Source organism: Lepidochelys kempii, chromosome 2 (genome assembly GCF_965140285.1).
Source record: "Lepidochelys kempii isolate rLepKem1 chromosome 2, rLepKem1.hap1, whole genome shotgun sequence".
NCBI classification, from domain to species: domain Eukaryota; kingdom Metazoa; phylum Chordata; order Testudines; family Cheloniidae; genus Lepidochelys; species Lepidochelys kempii.
In genome coordinates this window covers 110,473,830-110,496,632 of record NC_136381.1, presented here as the reverse complement: position 1 = coordinate 110,496,632, position 22,803 = coordinate 110,473,830, and the positions used below count along the sequence as shown (strand labels likewise).

Sequence of the window (22,803 nt, the reverse complement as noted above, 5' to 3'; positions counted from 1 at the left end):
ATCATTTATTTTGATTTTAGAGTCATAAAGGGAAAGCCATCTGCAGTGAAAAAGTATTGCAGGAAAAAGTAACCAAACAGTTTGTCCAATACAGAAAAAAGTGGAAGCCCAAGTAAACAGGAAATTAATTAATTAACAGAGATTAAAAGAAAGAAAGAAAGAAAGAAAGAAAGAAAGAAAGAAAGAAAGAATTGTTGAATAATTTTTTTAACAAAACTAATTTTGTTTCCATTTTAAATACAAATTTGGGGCCAAATCTTTAAATTGTGTAAATTAGCATTAATCCACTAAAATCAATATATACCTTCTGTGGGATCTGGCCCTTTGTGTTTTGTTGTTTTTATTCTAAAAATAAAATAAAGCACAGCTTAATTTTGGATAAAAATATTCCACCAGCATATTGCTGTGTAAATGATTTAATAATTATATATGAGAAATAAAATCGTTCTCTGGAAAAGCTGGTTTCTATGTGCCTCATTGATGGAGCAGTCTACATCATAGTCAGTTGCAAGATTTGTATCTGCATTGTCTTAGCCTCTGTCTGGAGCTAAAGGGAAGTTATGCAGGGTATTCTGTTTTCAATAAACATCCTCAGATATTCCTGTCACTTTCACTTGCTATCCGGCACATAGTTTTAGTATTAGAATAATTAAGAAGTAATGCAAATTACACTAGGTTACATGTGGTGGAGTCTGGTGATCTCTGCTCATGTATCGGCAAAAATGTGGTGGAAAGTACATGCCGAGCCAGTGTACAATAGTAGGTAAATATCACTCTGTATTAGATACAAAACAAGGTAAGTAATGTCTGCCCTGCCTACACAAGGAACCTTTACCAATGGAATCAGAAAAACAGTGTTACCCATTGATTACATTGTTATCCCTTAAACTACACAATACCTTAAACCCTTTATGTTACTGCATATTATAAACGTTCAAAGGCCAAGGTACTCACTCAGCCATTCACATAAATAAATATACTCTAAGTTAGATGTGCATTATTAAGGAGAAGAGGATCCTAAAAATCTCACCTAGACTATTGGTACAAGGAAGAATTACACATGGTTTGTGACAGTTTAACACATGTGTTTATACTCTTTGTAACTATAACACCATTGTATATGCTATTCACTTCCTTCATGCACCTCATACCCGAATGTCAGTTTTCTATATTTTGTATTCTAGTGTTGTTATTTGTAGCTCAGCAGTAGTTAGAGCCCCCACTGTGCTAAGTGCTCTTTTAACCTCTGGTAAAAAGACAGTCCCTGCCTCAGATTTATTGTATGTGGTATTATATATTTATAAAATATTAATAAAATCTTTAAGCTGCACATGTTGCAAATTTTCGCTTCCATGCACAGTACTTCTTGGGTTTTCTTTGAAAGCCTTATAAAAAAAAAACCACGCTTCTCTCCCTTGCCCAGTAAGAATCATTTTATCATGCAAAGAATTCACTAAGGCACTTTTCAGTGTAGGTACACAGTTCACCATAAACCAAGAACAAATCAATATCCCACATCCTGTAATTAATGCAAAGTGACACATTGATTAGAGCTGACAGGCAAATGCTCATTGTTAAAAACTGTCCAATGCTAGCAGAAATGTGGCATGAAACATGTTGAACACACTATAGCTGCCAGAGCATTGAATGTAGTGTAGACAAATGTCAAGATGAGTAAAGCAGTTTTTTATTTTAGCAGACTGCATGGCACAAGCTGGAAAAATCCAGTGATATGGGCACTTGCTGCTGAGACAGTATATAGTTGGAACTGGTTGAATATGAATGCAGTGGTCTACAGGAGATATGATTTTCAATCAATACCGAAGAAGAGGTTGCAATTTGTTGGGAAAGCTAGACGTGATCAAAGAGCTTCTGTGAGATTTCTGAAGGAAAGTATTTTGATATTTTTAAAAAGTCTCTTCTTTTGAAGGGCAGCATGCCTCTGGCTGTTTCATCTCTGTAATTTTGGACTGGGTTGTTGTCATTTGTAAAGAGCTTTTGTTGGAGGAGCTGTTGATTTATAATATAGGTATGGATGGTATAATAGTTTAAAAATCAGCTACAGAGCTTTAAAGACAAAGTGTGGCCTTTGTAGGGAAGTCTAAATACTTCTTGTAAATAGGATTCTTCTAATATGGATGTCCTCTTCTGGACTATAGTCATATCAGCAGGGTATTTCCATCCAAACCAGTGAGATGATGCCAGTTCCTTTTTTTTTTTTTTTTTTAATTAACTCAAAGCTCCTCCTGCTGGCATATTTGCTGAAACACTTTGTCCTGGCCCCATGAAAGAGAGCAGATGTTTTTCATCTGCTCCTTGCCAGTGAGCTTTTGTAAGGGATTCTTTCCCCTGGGAATTACATTTATTTTTATTTCCCCTGTAAATTTTCTCCTGCTCCCTCCAGAGTGACTTCCAGTTGGAAGAAAGAAGATCTTCAAGGAAGCTCTTTGGGACAGGCTGGGGGGCTTTGCTAATGTAGCAATAGATCCCTAACCTTGTCCGTACTGACTGAGGTGGAGCAGCCCGATCAGGAATATAAAATGGCTCCTGCTCCCACTTCCAGGCTCAGAAAATGATCTGTTCCATGTTCATTGGAGTGCAGCAGCACTTGCGGCATATTCCCAAGCACCAGAGGTTTCTCTGGTGGTTACCAGCCCACAGGGAAACATCAGGGTACCTGCTCCTGCAGCTAGCAACTTGGCTGCCTCCCGCTGTGTTGCATAACAGCTTGGAGACCGAGAAAGAGATTCAACCAGGTAGTTTAAGCACCTGGCATCACCCTGCTTCCCCTTCAGGATCACCATCATGCCTCCCTTGCAAGCCAGCAAACCCCCCCACCCCCCAGCAAATGGGTGCAGCAGAGGAGCAGTTTTCAAACGAACACTGCCAGTCTGCAGCCCTCTACAAGAGCCTGCGTTAAGCAAGCTCAAGTAAGGGGAGTAAAACTCCCTCAAATGGGCCCCACACAGACAACTAGCACCCATTTCCCCTGTTCCTTGGCCAGTTATTCTCTGGGTACTTTTTTCATAACTACCAAGTTTTGCGCAGCTTCAGCTGACATTTTTTATACATTTTATACATTTTAAATTAATGACTAAGCTAACATGAATATTTGCATAAATGTGCCTATAACCATAAACTTCCACACACACAAAAATTTGTGTGCATTTAGTGCTTGTAAAAAGCACTGGCTGGATAGCCCTGATGAATGGAGTCCTGTGTTTATCTACACAGCAGCCGTAGGGCAAGCTTCCCACACACACTGCCCTGTCACCATGCCTGAACTGTGATACAGAGGGAACTTCTTGCCTGACTAACACTGATTTCTAACCTCTCTTTAGCTGTGCTTGTGTGTGGCCCTGGGCTCTAGTTCCCATAAACACAGGAATCCGTGCTGCTACACATGCCCAACCTCCAGCTTCCTGGCTGCCTCTCTTCTTTTTGTATGCAGTGTTGTAGCCAGGTCGGTCCCAGGATTTTAGAGAGATAAGGTGGGTGAGGTAATACCTTTTATTGGCCCAACTTCTGTTGGCGTGAGAGACAAGTTTTTCAAGCTACACAGAGCTCTTCTGGGAAAGGTAATCCCAGCTTCACAACTAAATACAAGGTCAAACAGAAAGAAAGGGAGGACTTGGGGCACCTTAGAGACTACCCAATTTATTTGAGCATAAGCTTTTGTGAGCTACAGCTCACTTCATCGGATGCATATATTTCAGGTGGAGCTATGAGAATAGAAGCGTCTGTGTGAAATGTCAGTGTTGTCTTTGTCATCTTTGTCCAGGAACTGTGTACATACCCATGAACAAAGGTGGCAGAGTTGAGTGCACAGTCAGCTTTGCTTCTGTAACTAACCACAGCCAGATGTATATTGCCTCTCCTTTTCAATTCTAAAAGTTCTAAGACTCCATTCCTGTTGTGTCCCTGGCAAAAGCAGTTTAGCATAAGTAGTTTGTACATATGCAAAGGGACCAATCAGGGTGAGGTGGCCTGTTAACACCCCTGTAGTCATAGTACAAAAAGGGAGGTTGGTAGGTTACAGATTGTTGTAAAAAGTTATAAATCCAGTGTCTCTAAGACCATGATTTTTAGTGTCTAGCAAAGTTGTGAATTTAAGTTCCCAGGCTCATCTTCTGAAAGTGTTGTGCCTGTTTCTGAGAGGTCAGATACAGAGTGATCATTTTGTGAAAAGTGTTCACATAGAGGTGATAGTGTGTTTTTGTCTTTTTTTTTTTTTTTTAATCATTTTGCAGTGTGAGTTCATTCAAGAGGATAGCGATTGTCTGGTTTCACCCACTGTTGTCATGGGGACATTTAGTGCACTGGATGAGGTACAGCACATGTTGTGATAGGCAGTTGTTGGACCCAGGAATCTTGAAAGGCGTGTTGTGGGGGTATTGATCACCATAGCAGTGGAGACACATCTGCAGGTTTTGCATCTGGCAGGGCGCGGTGCCACTTTGAGTTGGTGTGTCCTGGTCTGTGGGGAGCTTGCTTGTGATGATGAGCCTGGAGAGGTTGGGGGGTTACTTGAAGGCTAGAAGAAGGGGTTCAGGAAATCTGGAATAATGAGACAAATCTACTACTTTTATAAGTGGAACTTCAATGGAATTTTGATGTCTTATAGTAGTGCTGAATCTGGCCAAATAATGTATTTTTTGCTACACAGAAATACTTTTTTTAGCATACAATACATGTTTATGGTATGCAAGCAAATGTGATAAAATTATGAGTAGAGTTGGTTGGAAAATGGGTTTGTTTTCTGCAGAAATGTTTGACTTTTCATTGAAAAAACAAACATCTTTGATTCAAATCTGAAAATTTTGGGGTGGAGGGTTTTTAACAAGAAGTTGAAATTTTCCATGGCAAGCAGACTTTGTGAAAAAAATTTGGTTTCTCAAACCCCAATTTTCTCTAAAAAAAACAAAACAAAACAAAAAAAAACAGTTTTGACAGAATTTTTGACCAACCCTAATTGTGAATTGATGAATTCACTGCCCTATCTCACACCCAGTACAAAAAAAACAGATGAGATGGGATTTATAAATCCAAGGCCCCAAATTTTTTTAGGTTTTTTTAAGCCTTTTCTTCTAGGATCCTTGAAGGCCAGCATTTCATCTTACTGTGCCCATTTTGTAGGTTTCCCAGATTCCAGATGGATTAGTATCTTGTGGCATTTATGTATGACTAAAGGTCATCTGGAGATGATACCAGGAGTAAAATAAAAAGACTAGTGTAAATGAATAAAGAAGTGCAAAAAGTAACCAGGAGTCATGTGAGTATCCACCTCTTGTGTCTCCTGGTATACTTAGATTTTAAGTTCCATGCAGCAGGGAGCAGCTGTTTGTATTATGTGTTTACAGTGCCTAGCATAATGCCTTCAATACAAATAATAATTAACTTATCAATAAGGTGTGGAGGATGTTTGGAAAGATTAGTGAATGAAGTGAGATGTAGAAATAAGAGAAGAAAATGAATGACGGAGTCTGTATAATATAAATTCTCATAAGAGTATATTATTATATGTTTGCACTATTTCATTGTTTTCCATTCCTGTTTCGTTCAAAGTGTTGTATCTTGTGTAAACAATTTGAAAGTAAATTTTAAAACCTAGAAGTGGAGAGTAGAACCCAATTTGCACTGGAAGTTAAGACAAATAATACAAAATACAAGTACATTAGAGATCCATAAAGGAGATGTTTGGGCGCCTGAGAGGATGACAATTAATTGACAGAAGAATCTAAAAAAGAGAATAAATAAAATCAAAACCTTGCCAAAACTAATGATCAAGATATTAAAGTTTAAAGATTGAGAGACAAATACAAGGACATAGGCTGTGGTGAAGCCTGGAAACACTCATCAGGGCCAGAAAGCAAAAATATGTAGAGAGCTAAGTTTTGATTAGGACTACACAGTAATACCCAAAAGACTTCTCTCTTCAGCCAGTAACCCCCTGAATCTGGCAGAAGCCATGGGGTGGGGGAAGCTCCCCCTCTGGCCCCGGCAGAAGCTCTGGAACGGGGGAAACTCTCTTGCAGTGGCCCCGACCATGGCAAAAGCTGTGGGATGGGGGAAGCACCCCCCAACCCCCTCCCCGGCAAAAGCTCCTGGGTGGGGGAAGCCCCCGCAGTGGTCCCCAACCCCATCCCTGGCAAAAGCTGCATGGCGGCAGTGGAAGCCCCCGTGCCCAATCCCTCTCTCTGGCAGAAGCACTTGGCAGGCAGGGCAGGAGAAGTCCCGGAGTCCTGATCCTGGTCCCACGCAGAAGTGCGGGGAATGGCGGCAGAAGCCCCAGCACCTGGACCCCTACTGGGGCCTTGGGACTGGAGAAGTTCTCACTCCCTGCTATGGCCCCGGGGCCATGGCGTGGGGACAGAGCTTCTCCGGTCTTGGGACCACGGTGGGGGAGAGCAGAAAGGAGCAAACGGGTTGTGGGGCAGGCAGAATGGGGGGACCCTGGGTGGAACAGGGGTGGGTCCCAGGGAAGGGGCAGAAAGCGGTGGGGCTGTGGGTGGTGCCACAGACAGAAGTGGGGGGAGAGCCCCCTACCCCCCGATTTGCTCTGGCCCAAGGAAATTTTAATCCGCGTCTGCAAGCACAGCTCAGCTGGATCAGAGTATTAGGACAGAGTGTTCCTAGTGGCAAGTAACTAGCTGTGTACACACTGTCTGTGGTACTCTGCCAGAGCATGAATTTGCTGTGGTCTTCAAAACACATTGTGAAACTTAGTGTTTTGGCCAAGAATGTGAATGAATTTGGGGTAATATTATGGAAAGTTTTTTGCCCTCTGGCACATTGCACTGGTTTATAGAGGTTGACAATTATTATTACCCAATGTAGGCAGCATTGGTTGATGTTTTGTATTTAATATCTGTAACATGCCCAGAAGCCAGGATAATACACACAATATCTGTTACATAGCAGGACTTATTTATTTATGCCAGCACAACCCAAGCTGCAGGTCCTGGTGGCAGAAACCCCACCCAGTACAGGGGGTGCAGCAATGCAAGCTTCCTACAACCTTCTCTCTAGTTAGGGGTCTACAACCCGTCATCACAGCATAGAAAGTTAGAAGCATCAGGAAAAATGGCCATGGCACTTGGGAGATGTAATGGTTGGGCCCAAAATGTATTTTTAAGGGGGACTGTTGACTGGATAGTAAAAGCCCACTCCTCATTGCCCTGTATGTTTGGCTTCGAGGCATAATGGAAAAGAGGTGCACTTACAGATATGTAAAGAGAGAAAAATAAAAAACAGGGTCCTAGATAAGTGAACAAACCTAACAGAATGAGGACCCAATAAGGGTTTAATAGGTTTAGAGAGGCAATGGGGCTATATGCAAGACTAAGGATACATAAATGTCTGGAGTGGTATAAAATTTTATAATCAGCAAGGTTACTGTATATGCCCTGTCTGACACAAAAAAAAAACTATTTTAAGAATGCTATTAGAGAGCTTTTAAAATGTTATTGGGAAGATAAAGCTGTAAAAGACTTGTTGTCAATTCAGTGCTAACAATGCTAGACTCTCTTTCCTCTACAGAAAGTCCACATTGTCTTGTTTACATGGATACATGGCACAGAGTGAAGGACACACAGTACAATGTCATTGACAGAAGCTGAAAATGAATGAAGATTACTGGTACTTGTGACATCTTCCTCTCTTGTTTTCCTGGCTGATATGGGTGGTATGATAATCTGAGAGGTGCCCTAATAGCATCCTTAGTGAAGCATTTATTTTTGACTCCCATCATCACAAGTCTACAGACCATAAGAAGAAATGATCAGTCAACTACCAGAGGATCCTGTGGAGTCCCAGGGCTCAGATGAGCTTGAGTGCAAGATTTGTTACAACCGCTATAATCAGAGACAGAGGAAACCAAAAGTGCTGGAGTGTTGTCACAGAGTATGTGCCAAATGCCTTTGCAAGATCATAGACTTTGGGGACTCTCCTCAGGGAGTCATAGTGTGCCCATTCTGTAGGTTTGAGACATGCCTGCCTGACGATGAGGTTAGTAGTCTTCCTGATGACAACAACATCCTTGTGAATTTGGCTTGTGGGGGAAAGGGGAAGAAGTGCCTGCCAGATAATCCTACAGAACTGTTGCTAACTCCCAAAAGGCTGGCATCTCTTGTTAGCCCTTCTCACGCTTCCTCCAACTGCCTGGTTATAACCATCATGGAAGTGCAGAGAGAAAGCCCACAGACTCTGAACTCTACCCCGGTGGTGGAATTCTACAGGCCCACGAGTTTTGAGTCTGTTGCAACTGTATCCCACAACTGGACAGTGTGGAACTGTACATCCTTGCTCTTCCAGACCTCAATTCGAGTGCTAATTTGGTTGCTAGGTTTGCTATACTTTAGTTCCTTGCCTTTAGGGATCTACTTACTGGTATCTAAGAAAGTCACCCTGGGGGTCGTCTTCGTCAGCCTTGTTCCTTCGAGCCTTGTTATTCTTATGGTTTATGGCTTTTGCCAATGTGTATGCCATGAGTTTCTGGACTGCATGTCTTCTTGATAACAAATATAGTGAAATAAGAAATAAGGCACTGCCATGTTTGTAGCATAATTTATCTTCTCTATTGTATTACTATTTATTATTATTTTATTTTATTCATCACACTAAACAGAAGTAGTGGCCACAATTTTATGGTCCATTTATTTTGTTTTTTAATTTTGCTTTGATATTTATTGTGCTTCATTCTACTTGTTCATTATACCACCGAATGGAAATAAAATGTACATGTCAATTTTTGAAGGTTAAACTATAGGAAAAAAAGCAAAATTACCTAACCTGATGCTGCTGCCCTTATTCAAATAAGTAGCACTTGTCTTCAGCTGGATTAGTCAAGAGTCAGAACAGCAGGATCAGGCCCTTGGAAGACATTGGAACATTAGGCATTCTCCCAGGCAAAGCCCATATTATGTTCTGTTTTGTCGTGTGTTATGTCTGTTAGTGAATTAAGTCTCTTTGTTGTTTACTATAAGAACAAGACAAGATACCATAGGTTCCACAAGCCTTTGCTGTAGCAGAAATCTTTGTCAGAGATAATTGGTTACTGACTTCCCTTTCTCCACTTAAAAGACAGTAGCATCCTGGGGTAGCGAGAGTCCAGATGTCATCTTGTCTTAGTAGAAATATCTCTTGCGTACATTTTCCTCCCATATACCCACTGTGCATGCACTTCTCCTTATTCTTGCAGCTCCCCTTGAGATTCCACCCCAAGACACAACCATGCATGTTCACTCCCTCATGAGCAGCTTATTTCCATGTGCACTCCTTACTGAAATGCCCAACTCCTTTGGACTTCCCTTCACTTATTCAAAGTCCTCCTATGAATTGCTCTAACCATGCCCCATTACACCTTCACTCGCCGTGTGCATTTCCACCTTTATAAAACACATTAACCCCATGAGTTCCCCCAGTAAGACACCTGACCAACCTTATGGATGCTCACCTTCTGTAGATACACAAGAGAACCTCCCTTAGTTCCTTTAGCTGCACGACAGACTTTTCTCTTCCATTGGGAGATAGGCCCTCTAATTTACAAATAATACAGATTTAAGAAAAATTATAGATATGTGTATCTGCTTTCTGGTTCCCAAATTCACAGTGTGAATAGTGTCAGGAAATGCTGTGGGCCTAATAAATTATTTCATTTAGAGCTCAGTCCCGCAAGATGCTGAACTCCCACTGACTTCACTTATTAGAGTTGATGACAATCTGCAACTCAAAGGCTCAGGCTCTTACACCGCATGGAGCTCCATTGACTTTGGTCGTTACTAATGATTTACCAGCAGAGTTTCAAACAGAATCAGATCCTATAAAATTGGGTTGGTTTTTAGTCAGTTTTTTGAACTCGTGGAAGACCACCAAAATAAAAAGAAGTGGTTAATGTCCAAGTGTATAAATAATGCGAGTTGAGAACATAACTAAGGCTCAGTTCTCCTATGCCCAGCAGAGCCAAAAATGAAATGGAAATATGTATCAGTGCAAGCATAGTTTTGGGACTATATGCAAGGTTAGTGCAGCATAAAGGGGAAAGGTGCAAGTAATGTAAAGACCAAGTGCACTGCCTAACAAGGGTCTGAAAGTGACTCCATGTAATGCAAGATGGAGATAGGACAAGGAAAGCATAAAGTGGATTTGTTGCCACCTTAGGTGATTTGAAATTGGATTAGCCCAGTTTGTGAAGAAGATTCAAATCACTTCTACAGTTTCATTCCTATTAAAGACAGAAAAAAGGTGACAATTAAAATGTAACACTTTTCTTCACACTAAGGAAGTGTGTAATAATACATATGTACAAGAAGAAAAGATGTAGCAGAGTATAGTTTTTCAAGTATATGAGATTACAGGGTTAGGTACTCAATGGTTAAAGGAAATGTTTTAGTCTTTTCAATAATCCATTACTAATAATTAGCGTTACAAGATTTTCATCTTTCTTAGAAAGGGATATTACTAAATTACTTCTTTTAATGCTTGTGGTAAAGCATGTGTAGTCAGAGGAGCTGGCATCTACACCATAGGTAAATCACATGATATAACTAATCCATAAACTTCAGTATCCAAACAGAGGCAACTGTGAGAAATGTGCAACACCACCACCACCCCAGAAAAAAAAAAACGATATGGTTTTTAGAGTATACATAATGTTTTGAAAATGTGTGTGTCTGTGGCAGGGATTTACATATTTGTAGGGTTTTCCTGTTCAATTTATCTGAATGTAATATCTCTAATAAATAGGTGGCTGACACAGGAAGAAATTTCTGCAAGTGTGTGCCATGTATGTATGTATTACAACTGTCTGACATGTCTGCAGTGTTATCTGGTGTCTTTCCCCGTCTTTTATTTTTAAAATTATTAATGTTGCCCTTGAGTTGCCTTAGCTCCGGCCCCATATTTTACTATTTGGGTTTAAAACATAACTTAATATCAAGTGGATGAGGATAATACCTTTTGCCTACAAGTAAAAAAAAAAAAGTAGACTGACTGTACTATTGTAAGCGGTGCCAAAGCGTGTGGCTTGGCCATCAAATCGTATTTCTGCAGAATCTACGAGTTTGATTTCTCTGACAGCTGGTTAAAGGTACACTGTTATTCTAGACCACATTTCGATATTAGGCCACTCCAAAAAGTGGGACTATGCAGAAACTGATTAAATAGCTATCCTACCACTCAGCTGGAGCACATTATTCTACCTGAGGTCTCATAAGATTCTTATATGACTTGTAATGTACCCAGTCAGAATTTTCAGGAGGTTCTAACTCCCAATTATTTTTGGGGGGAGGGATAGCTCAGGGGGGGGGGGAGGGATAGTTCAGTGGTTTGAGCATTGGCCTGCTAAACCCAGGGTTGTGAGTTCAATCCTTGAGGGGGCCATTTAGGGATCGGGGCAAAAATTGGGGATTGGTCCTGCTTTGAGCAGGGGGTTGGACTAGATGACCTCCTGAGGTCCCTTCCAACCCCTGATGTTCTATGATTCTATGAGAAGATGAGAGAAGTTATTTGCTCTGTTATCAAAGTTAAAAGAACAATACCATCTCTTTAATTTACTTTCATTCTCCATGGTTTAAAATATTATCTTAATGACTGAGAACGATAAACACAGCAAACATTGTGGACTGATAGTCTGTGACGCTGAGCTCACTTACACTGCAGTAAATCAAGAGTAACCCTATTGAAGTCAATGGTGTTACACTGGTGTGAAATCAATGTAAATGAGAACAGAATCAAGCCCTACTTGCTTACCTCCCAATTTTAGCTCCCTTCGCCAATATTACATTTTCCATGAACAGTGATTTCTGCTGGAGCTGAAGTTAACCTGGTTCTTATTTGTGTATTTGTTGATACAGTTCTGTAATTAAACATACTTAATTGTCAAAGCACATCCAACAACAGTTTACCATATTGCTCTCTCCGTTTAGATCCCCCAAATCAGGGGTTCTCAAACTTCATTGCACCGTGACCTCCTTCTGACAACAAAAATTACTACGTGACCCTAGGAGGGGAGACGGAAGCCTGAGCCCGCCCAAGGCTGGCAGCCCTGGCAGGGGGGCCAAAGCCCAAGCTCAAGCCCTGCCATTCAAGGCAGGGGGCCAAGGGCTTCAGTCCAGGGCAGGAGGCCTGTAACCTGAGCCTCACCATTCAGAACCAAAGCCTGAGCTCCGCTGTGGGGCTCGGGCTTCAGCTTCAGACTGCTCCGAGCACCACAAGTCTAACACAAGCCCTGGCAACCCTATTAAAACGGGGTCACACCCCACTTTGGGGTCCCACCCCACAGTTTGAGACCTGCTGCTCCAAATATTGTGGACTTTATTCTCTGAAGTCTTGAACATTATGTAGTTTTTGCACCTATGCAAAGTGATTATAAGATGCTACTAGTAGATGTGTAGAGAAATGTGATTGGATTGTTCTTTACACTCACTTTGCACTGGTGTAAATAACTAGATGATGTTCAAGACAGTGGAGGATCAGACCCTGTCACTACTATTTTGTATATTTACTTTCTCAGTGACAAAGCAGCTGATTGTAGAATTAAAAGAAACATTTAGGATCATACTGATTTCCTATCCAATTTTTAATAATTTAAAGGCATGTATTATATTTGTGGCCTCAGCTGCATGACAGAGCTTTTCACAGGACTAACCAAAATGAAAACTGATGTCTTTGACATAGGAGCTGTTCAAGTTCTGTCTTATCGGTTATCTATGCAGCTGCGTAAGTGTGTATGCTACTGTAAAATAGATATGATGGGTGAAATCTAGGCCCCATTGAAAACAATGGGAGTTTTGCCATTGATTTCAACGGAGTCAGGATTTCATAGTATGTCCAACAAAGAGCAGAGTCCTTGTGCCAAGAGATTATAATCATCTAAAAGCACAAATGAGTCCAAAACAGTGTAAAACATAATGGACAAGTATCATACAGGACTAATCAAAGAAGGATGACTTCAGAATGGACATGAGAAAGGAAAGTTGGTGGTCTCTTAGGAAGGGGGTCTCTGTCTCACTTGCTTTCAGGGCACCGAGCCATTGTTTATAGTGGTTCCAAAGACTCCTAATATTCACCTTCCTCAGGTGGAGAAGAGCCTTTCCCAACCACCCAAAGGCACTCAAAGAAGGTAAGTCTTTAACTTTCCTATGAGAGATATTTGCAGGGGTTGTGGGAAGGTACTCACCCCGGAACACACAACCCCTCATACCCTACCACTCTATGGTAAGATATGAACTAGTCGGAAGCTGTGTGGCAATTCTGTTCTAATACCATGGCTTGATTTCTGTTATAGCAACTGAGAGGGGGAGGTTTAATCATTCCGTTTGGATGGAGTTGGTACAGGTGAATGACAGGTACACACTGAACCATTTAACAGATACATTTAGATGGCATATATTCAGAGTTTCTCAGACTTTGTCAAAGTCATTCTTCCTCCTATTACAAAAATATACGTAGGTCCCCTCCATGTAATTTATTTTAAATGTGGTGGAGGGGAGACTGTTGCCTTCCCTGGAGAAATGGAGGGGGGAATTGGGCATTTGGGAATTATATTTTTAAAACATTTAAAGTGGATAAGGCAACCTGTTGTATTTTTTCTTGTTCATTTCCACTTTCAGATGAGCAAATTAGACGTTACCTTTTAAGGACTAGCTGTAAGTATTCACTATTGGAGATTCCATTCTATCAAGCAGTAAGCAAAACCATATATATTCCTTTTCTTCTCCACCTGAAACCATTTTCCCTGGGGTTTTGCATCAGCTTTCCGATCAAAAGTTGGAGCCTCACAGTTTAAGAAACACTGGCACAGAAAATACACCTACTGTGGGTTTCTGTCAAATGTTAGCCAGTACATGAAAGTACAGCTGTTTAGTTTTATAAATAAGCTGTTAGATTTTTCTAGCAGCTGAATTTTTATATTTCAACAGCAATTACACAACAATTTCACCCACTAATCAATTTTAGCAGTTGTTCCTGTAGTGATGTATCCTGTACTGCAAAGCATTAGCTATTATTCCTTAAACAAAGGGAAATCATGTCACAGTCTGAATTGCTAGCACAAATTTAATTTGGTATCAAATTCGAATGATGGTATATTGTGTTTTGCAACAGTACAGCTGAAATTCACTTACTGTATTTACACATCTTCCATAAATTATACAAATTGGCTTGTATAAAACAAAATCCATTGAATCAGAGAAATTAGATATGGGAAAAGCCTATTTGGCTATCTTGCCCCTTTCCTGTGCCACGGCAGCATTGTTTCTTCCACCATATAGGAGAGTGCTCTACCTAGTCTAGTTTTAGATAAGCAATATGGCCTCCACCCCTTCTCTTGTGGGATTGTTCCACTATCTAACAGACATCACTGTTAGGAAATGTTTTCTTGATACGCAGCCTATATTTTCCTTTGCTTAATGTAATCCCTATACTCCGTTTATATCCCCTTGGAACAACATTTTAACTTAGGTGAACTCTGTGCTTGTGTGTCATATTTATCTTTCTCACACTGTGGTTGAATAGTTCATATATTCGTGTTATTCAGATAGTATAATAAGTAAGCAAACAGTTGGTACAAGGCTAATATTTCATTGAGAAGTTATGCTATGAATCAAGGGATATGCTTTTCCTGGCAAGTCACCGCTGACACCTATGTCTTGATTAAAGAGTGAAAAATGTCAAGTGATACTGAGAGGGATATGCCACCCCAAGGGCCTACATGGCAATACTCTTGATCTCTAGGAGATGTTGAGTGCACTGCTTAGATAGAATTTAAAAATGGGTCACTTTAATAGAAATACACACCATAAAAATCAAATCCTTTTGATAAGTAAAGCTGTATATACCTGGACCACACATGGCAAAACTCTTGCCTGTACACAAAATGAAACTCAGATTAATTACTTTTCACCGTAGAATGGCTTATGCTGACATCACAACCCAGATGTGAAATCTGGTTCAATTTTGAAGAGGCCAATTTCAAAAGATGTCTTTGCAGCTATATCTGCGACAGCTGATCCATGCGTAAAAACTCTGATTCAATGGACATATTACATTGTCAATTTAATTATAATTCACTAGACAATCCTTTTGTTTATTTCAAATTACAAGAACCAGGAAGGTGGTTGAGGAAAGTTCAGACTGTACAGGTATTTGATATAATTCTACTGACCTCCTCTCATTAGCCAGTTATTTTTAAAGAGTGATAATACACATTCTATAAGCAATAACTAATGTAGTCATAGTGCACACTTCTGAGGTTATTGAAAGCATTTGGCCTTTGGTATCAATACCTACAATGCATCTGAGGTGTCTGATTGTCCAGCATAACTATACTTCTTGTTATGGGCTACTATTTACTTAATAAAATACATGGTGCAAGGAAATGCAGTATATGCAACTTGATAACTTTACTAATGCATTTATACAGTACGTATTTTCTGTGTGTCTATCTAAATAGGCCTCTTCTAATAGGTCTACCTGTCAAAAGGAGAGTGGATTCCATGGGAATATTTAATTATCATATAGAGGACATGGAAATTAGCTCCATAAAACTTGTGGCCTGGTGGTCTCATACTGTAGTCAAACCAAAACATTGCTGGACTGAGAGGCTGCTTATTAAAGCCAAAATGAAAACAGCATCAGCCTGCACATTTTGAGATTAAAATCAGCTCCCCACAACCCAATAATGCAACCTTTCCCTGCAACCCATGGCTATGTCTTTAGTTACCATTAAGTCAGCTCTAGTGCTACAGTTACCCACCTTTTATGGCTGTGGAGTCAGACAAGGTTTAGGACAATCCTCTGAGATTGATTTTAATAATCTGGCCAATGAGTGTGTGTGTGGTGGGTGGGGGTGACAATCTCTAGTGCTATATGACTCCTCCATTTACCATTGTCATGCCCCCACCTCTCCCCCTTACCCCTGTCATCCCATCCTAGAGTTCCAGATGAAGGAGAGAATCTCTCTTGACTGTAAGCTTTCCCCCTCACCACCACCCCCACCCTGCCCCACTTTATTTCATCTCTTATTTCTTCAATCCTCACAGCCCTTTCCTTGTTCGCCCTGGCAGACTTAGGGATGGAGCTGTTACCATTCAGGTTGTAACCGCTTTTAAATTTGTTTCCCCTGTTGACTGGCATTTAATCGAGCTGAAGGAAAACTAGCGCCCTACATTACCATTTAGAGGCCTTGATTTCAGAGTGGTTGAGCACCTGCAGCTCCCACTGAAGTCAACAGTACGCTGGGCCTAGGTACTCCTAGGGCATTCCTTCACCAGGCTCAATGGAATCTCCCAACGCTCTTCTAGGAGTTCACCTGCCATAGGTGGTAATGAGTCCGGTGAGGACGCAGACTTTGTTCTTGAAGATAGGCTCATCCTTGGAAAAGAAGGGGTGGATGCGGAAACATTCAACATTCCATAGCAACTGGAGCAGGCCCTTTCTCCACTGAACAAGGAATAGCCTCCATGGCTCTGTCCAGGAGGCCAGTGGAACAGCAACAAATTTCCGTGGGCCAGCAACAAATTTCTGATCATCAGTCCTGACGATTGTTAAATAAAATAATGGTTAAATACAGCTGTGTCAGCCTAAGCTTTATAAAACATGCAGGCAGGCAGTTATCCTCTGCATGGCAAGGTCTAAGAGTTAGAAGGAAGTTAAAAGAGAGGAAGTCACAGGGACAAGGGCAGCATGTAACAAAGACAGATAGACGGAATATAACTTGACAGTAGGAGAGGCTTTAAGGAAAACAGCAGGGGAGACCTGGCAAAATGTTAAAAATAAATGAGCAAGCTGTGATCAGTGAAATAAAGACAAGCTAACTTCACTGTATTTTACTCTTGAATAAAGTAAACAAATTGGAAACAGAGAGGACCTGACCCTAGACAGTTTTAACTTAAATTCTGAATATTTGAACCCTTCAAAATCATGTTCCTCTCATTTTCTCCTTGGCAAGTAATAACTGTGATTTTTCCTTAATGATAAGTACAATCAATATGAAAGATCACCTTAAGGTTTATCAGATGAAATGCAAAACGGGTGCCTGCTTGTAGGAGTGTGATTCCCAGAAGCTTGCCCGATGTGTTTTTTCCTAGATAGTCTTATGAAAAATTTCACCTATAGCTTTGGGGTTATTTTTTGTTTGTTTTTATTTCTAATGAGAATCAATGAAATATTAATTAGTCTTCCAGCCACACAAACTATAGTGTAGTAGTAAATGATAAAATAATGAAGTTTTCCTATTTGAAATAATCTAGCACTTTTGTAAAAGTAATTCTTCACTCAATAACAATTTAATTTTCCAACAAAAAATCATAAAAGATAAATATGTTTCTGATGACCTAAACAGATTAGCCTGTTATTCACTGTATTAATTTAAGGAACAGATCAATGCCATTCATTTTAGTATTGCTGTGGCCTCTTAACCAAAAAAGCCACAAAATAGCTGCTCTTAGTACATGAGACGGTATAGTATGGTGTCTGCATTTACATGGACACAAAACTGAAGTGTACACAAAGTGAAGTGTTGCACAGCCTCACATTTTAAATATATGAAAAGCAAAAGCATCCGAGATACACTCAAGATACTAAAAGAAAAGGAGTACTTGTGGCACCTTAGAGACTAACCAATTTATTTGAGCATGAGCTTTCGTGAGCTACAGCTCACTGTAGCTCACGAAAGCTCATGCTCAAATAAATTGGTTAGTCTCTAAGGTGCCACAAGTACTCCTTTTCTTTTTGCGAATACAGACTAACACGGCTGTTACTCTGAAACTCAAGATACTGGAGTTGCACATAGGAGTGAAATATCAGAGTAGGCCTATTGATGTGTATTTTCAGTGCAGCACTACATTTTCGGGATTTGATCTTTTATGACAGTGTTAAAAACATGGGACTAAAAACAGGCTAGTGGTGAAATATGTTTCTGCCAGAAAAACCTTCTGTACAGGCATCAACAGGAGCACATGGTGAAAGCTGATCACACCACTGATTTTTAATGCCTTTGGAAAGTTGCAGAGAACAGTTTGCAGAGAATCTGCAGGTCCTCTGGGACAGAGGGCGGTGATGGTGCATGGTCACAGGGGAAGTGGACGTGATCCACACATACATGTGCACATAGGCAAATGCAGCTGCCCGAATGAGGCAATGATCCCTATGTACAGTCCCTCGGCATAAATCATTCCATCTCTTAGGAGGAATAGAATGGGAGGGAGTGTTGTGTATACAGCTGACTTCAGCCAGAATATAGATAGGTAAGAACACAGTTTTTGCAGTTCACATATGTGTCTCTTTGGTAACGGGTGAGATTACATGACTTTTCCAGCATTAGCCAGAACTTGGCTACTGAGGCAGTTTCCATCTTAAGATAGTAAATGCTCTCCTTCGTATAACAAAATGTGTGTAAATCATTTGTGTAGTGGTGTCCTTATTTTTAAAGCAAAAATCCCCAATCCTGTTTTTTTCTAATTCACAGCAAGATGCCAAATACCCCATAAGGTTAGGGGTGTTTGATCCAGGGTTTTGGTTCAGGCCCTCCTCTATTTAAAAGTGGCCTGCACCTGAAAAAGGGCAGGCCTGGATCTGTGCCCTCTTTGCTTCTTTCTAGTGTGTAAGTAAAACCTGACAGACTCTATGGATCAGTGGAGAAAGGTAGAATTATGATATCAGAGACACCACGAATTATAGAAATGTAGGGCTGGAAGGGACCTTGAGAAGTCATCAAGTCCAGCCCCCTGCACTGAGGCAGGACCAAGTAAACCTAAACCTGACAGGTGTTTGTCCAAATCCAACCTCCTCTTAAAAACTCCAGTGATGGGGATTCTACAACCTCCTAGGGAAGCCTATTCCAGAGCTTAACTCCCCTTGTACATAGAAAGTTTTTCCTTTATCTGACTTAAATCTCAGCTTAAGCACGTGACATCTTTTCCTACCTTCAATGGACTTGGAGAACCATTGCTCACTGTCCTCTTTATAACAGCCCTTAACATATCTGGTCCCCCCTCAGTCTTCTTTCCTCAAGACTAAACATGCCCAGTTCTTTTAATCTTTCCACATAGGTCAGGTTTTCTAAACCTGGTTTCATCTGTATTGCTCTCCTCTGGACTCTCTCCAATTTATTCACATCTCTCCTACAGTGTGATGCCCAGGATTGGATGCAGTATCCCAGCTGAGGCCTCACCAGTGCTGAGTAGAGTGGGAAAATTACTTCTTGTGTCTTACTCTTACATACAACAGTCCTGTTAATACATCATCCTGTGGGGTTAGTCTTTTTCATAATGGCATTATTGACTTATATTCAATTTGTGGTCCCCGATAGCCCAAAGGTCTTTTTCAGCAGTACTACTACCGAGCCAGTTATTCCCCAATTTGTAGTTGTGCATTTGATTTTTTCCCTTCCTAGGTACGCTACTTTTGCACTTGTCTTTATTGAATTTCATCTTGTTGATTTCAGACCAACCCTCTAGTTTGTCAAGGTTGTTTTGAATTCTAATCCTGTCCTCCAAAGTGCTCGTGTCCACTCCCAGCTTGATGTCATTTTATAAGCATACTCACTACTCCATTACCAAGTCAATAATGAAAATATTGCATAGTATCAGGCTCAGGACTGACCCCACTAGATACACCCTCCCAAGTTTGACAGCAAATATTGAGATGATGCTAAACATAGTTATTTCAACCAATTGTGCACCCACCTTATAATAATTTCAGCTAGACCATAGTTCCCTAGTTTGTTTATGAGAATGACATGTGGGACTATGTCAAAAGCCTTACTAAAATCAAGATACAGCTCATCAGTTACTGCCAAAAAAGGATCTTGCAAATGAACCTGATTATTTATTGAGAGGTAATTTGAACTCATATTGTTCAAAGCTGTTTGCTTATTTGTTAACACCTATTTAATACCAATACCATATAAAACTTTGGGAGAAAAAACAGCTTAATTCAATTCAACACACCAGCCCTTCAATTTTAGGGTTCACAGGCCACATATCTGAGACCTTCAGTGAGTCCTCTCACAAAATTTGGAAAGACCAGACTTGACTTTCCTGCTATTTCTAAGGTAAAAAAAAGTCATGGGGTAGGGTGAGCAACAACAACCAGAAAACATCAGACCTTATTTATAAATCATAAAGGGATATAAATCATTCTTCTTGCGATTAACCTCCATGCAAGTTATTTAGTGGTTTAGTCTTACTACAGATTGGGATTTTGACTTGAATAGCCTATTTTGTAGGGGGGAAAACATAAATCATTGGTATCTCTGCTTCAAGGGTTTATAAATCTCTATAGCAACAAAATAGGGAGGGCTGGGATAGCTTGGTCTCCCAGGTATTTGAATAATTATCACATTTAGAAATACTTTGAGAGAGATGCTACCTGCCAGCTGTAGGTGTTTTTACCAAATGTAAAACATTGTTGTTTCCCAGACAAATGAGTTCTATTTGAACCATTTGGTGCAGCACACTAGCATGTAATCTTCCTACCTGAGAAAACACTTTATTTTGCAAGCTCTATCTAGAAGTGTGAAGCAGCTTCTAGTGACTTAAGTAGAACAGCAATGTGGATATTGTGGAGTCTGATTTCAGCACAGTGCTCTGGGAATTAACCCTGTGTTCCCATTTAATCAATGTTAATGGGAGAATAGTGCACAGTTCCCAGCGTACTGCACTGAACATTTACCCTAACTTCAGTAACTTTATATTGTATTATGTATTCTCCATTGTGAAACACTTCCTGGTAGTGGGCCAAATGTTCTGCCACTGCATCTCCATTGAAAACAATGGAGTTGTGCCGGCGGATAATTTTGCCCATTAAATACAAAACAACTTTTCTTAGGCCTTTCTCTCATACTCTCTTTTGTGCTGCAGTGTTATTTGACAGCATTCCTGGAAGCATCATTGTTCCATTAGTACATGATGGAGTATGACTGGAGATGTGTTTTATCCCATTCGGTAGTACTACAGTGGGCTGGGGTTTAACACACTGCTGCTATGCAGCTTGTATCTTCCACCCCATAAGGTTGGTACATAAGGGGCCAGAGATTCATGTCCATTCACTGATCTGCTTTACCACCTGTAAAGAAGCACAAGCACTTCGTGGCCTGAGGAGAATTCTCTGCCATTCCACCCTGCATCTGGTCCATCCAAAGGATGCTAAGTATCTAACAGCCACACACACAAAATGACAGGAAGTAAATTCAAGATGAAAGCTGTTACCAACACTTAGGACACGGGTGTTACTGTCCAGAAATTTGAGGTGAGAGAACGAGGCATATCCCTGGCATATTTGGATGGCATATTTGCAGTTTCAAATTGGCATATTTGAAACTGCAAAACCAAACCTGACCACAATCTTACAATGGTCAAGTTCAGAGGTTCTGTCCTGTTTTCAGCAGCCACTAGTGCAGGTGTTCCTTCATCCCAATAGTGACAGTGATCACAATGATTAAAGGATACTTCAGCCCAGCACAGAACTGCACTCAGCATCAACCCCTTCCAACCAGCTGCCTACACTCACCAGAGATTTCTGACCCTGGAATCTCTCTCTCTCTCTTTCCAATCTCCTGCTCCCACCCACCTTTGTTATCTTCCCTGAAGGGTTGTCTAGAGGAACAGTTAGTGTGTGGTAAGCTGGGATGTAAATCTACCTCACACTAGCCTGCCACACACTAACTGAATGGACCCTGCTGCTGGGTGCTAAAAGCTCCTTAGTGCACTTTGATCTATTCCCATAGATCAGTCCAATCTCATTCTTTCCAACTGAGACTCTCCTTCCTACCTTCTGCTAAATCACTTGAGAATGGAAGTGCCCCAAGCTTTACTGTCTTTACTAATTCCCCAGTAGCACGTACGTTAAAGAATTTTTCACCCATGTCCAGAGCTTTGCTCCTACCCTTTAACTTCTTAGCTTGTCTATTGTCAATAGTTTCCTGCATCCTGCACAAGGAGAAGAACAAAATCCTATGGAAATTGCTAGATTGAATATTCAAATTAGATCTGAATTATAATTAGGCTTGTATTTTCTACCAATATCATTTGGAATTTTTTCCTCAATTGATTGGTCACAAATATGTAAACTTTGAGTTATGCTGCTGGTTGTAATTAGTGAGATAAATAATATGGTTTTGTTTATGTTCCTTGATTGGTTGAGCATGCAAACACTACTGACACAATTACCCACATGTGCAAACGGAAAATTTTGTTTCTGCAAATATTTGTGCACGTGACTTGGAAGTTTCTTTGTGTAAACATTTGTGCTAGTAAAATGACTGCTTAATGTTCATAGAAAGTGAACACAAAAGAGAGTGTGTGTATGGTCAAAGTAAATTCATTTTACAATGTGAATGAATATTCATCAAGGAAAATAAATGCATTTTTTTCATCCATCTGTAATTATAATGCACACACTATTCACAGTATCAGGCATCTTGCATGTCACTCACACAGTTGGCAACCTCATCACACCTTCTGGCAGCCCAGCTGCAATATCACACAATTTGCTGGAATTCCCTGCAGTTTCTCCACCTGAGCGCGAGGGCTACTATGGTGGAGAAATAACAGGCAGCCTCTCTGCCTCTGCTTTTGCTGGATTTTGCAAGCCAAACTGGAGCAGCCAGGATAGGGAGGAGGTGGTGAATTTGTTACGAATTCACAAAACGTTCGTCAATGCAAATCTGCATTTTGTAGCCAAAAAAAGAAATGACAATGAAGGTCTGTTTACATATTAGGTAAACAAAGTCATCAAGCAGGGGAGAAGACAGCATGGCATTTACTCCCCAGTGGGAGAGAGAAACTTTCCCTAAGCTATAGA

At 40.6% G+C, this 22,803-nt stretch overlaps 1 protein-coding gene across 4 annotated transcripts in view; it reads left to right on the top strand.

The window, feature by feature from the left end:
- Positions 1-8,556, top strand: part of RNF182 (ring finger protein 182) — a 60,476-nt gene extending 51,920 nt beyond the window's left edge. For 3 of the 4 annotated variants that reach the window (XM_073331944.2, XM_073331943.2, XM_073331948.2), the window contains exon 2: positions 7,540-8,556. In XM_073331944.2, the coding sequence (XP_073188045.1) occupies positions 7,777-8,514 (738 nt within the window). In that variant the 5' untranslated portion in view covers positions 7,540-7,776 and the 3' untranslated portion in view covers positions 8,515-8,556. Of the gene's footprint in view, positions 1-20; positions 156-7,539 lie in introns of those variants that run through there. The other variant, XR_013635345.1, reaches the window with a different exon arrangement.
- The last annotated feature ends 14,247 nt before the right edge of the window (positions 8,557-22,803 follow it).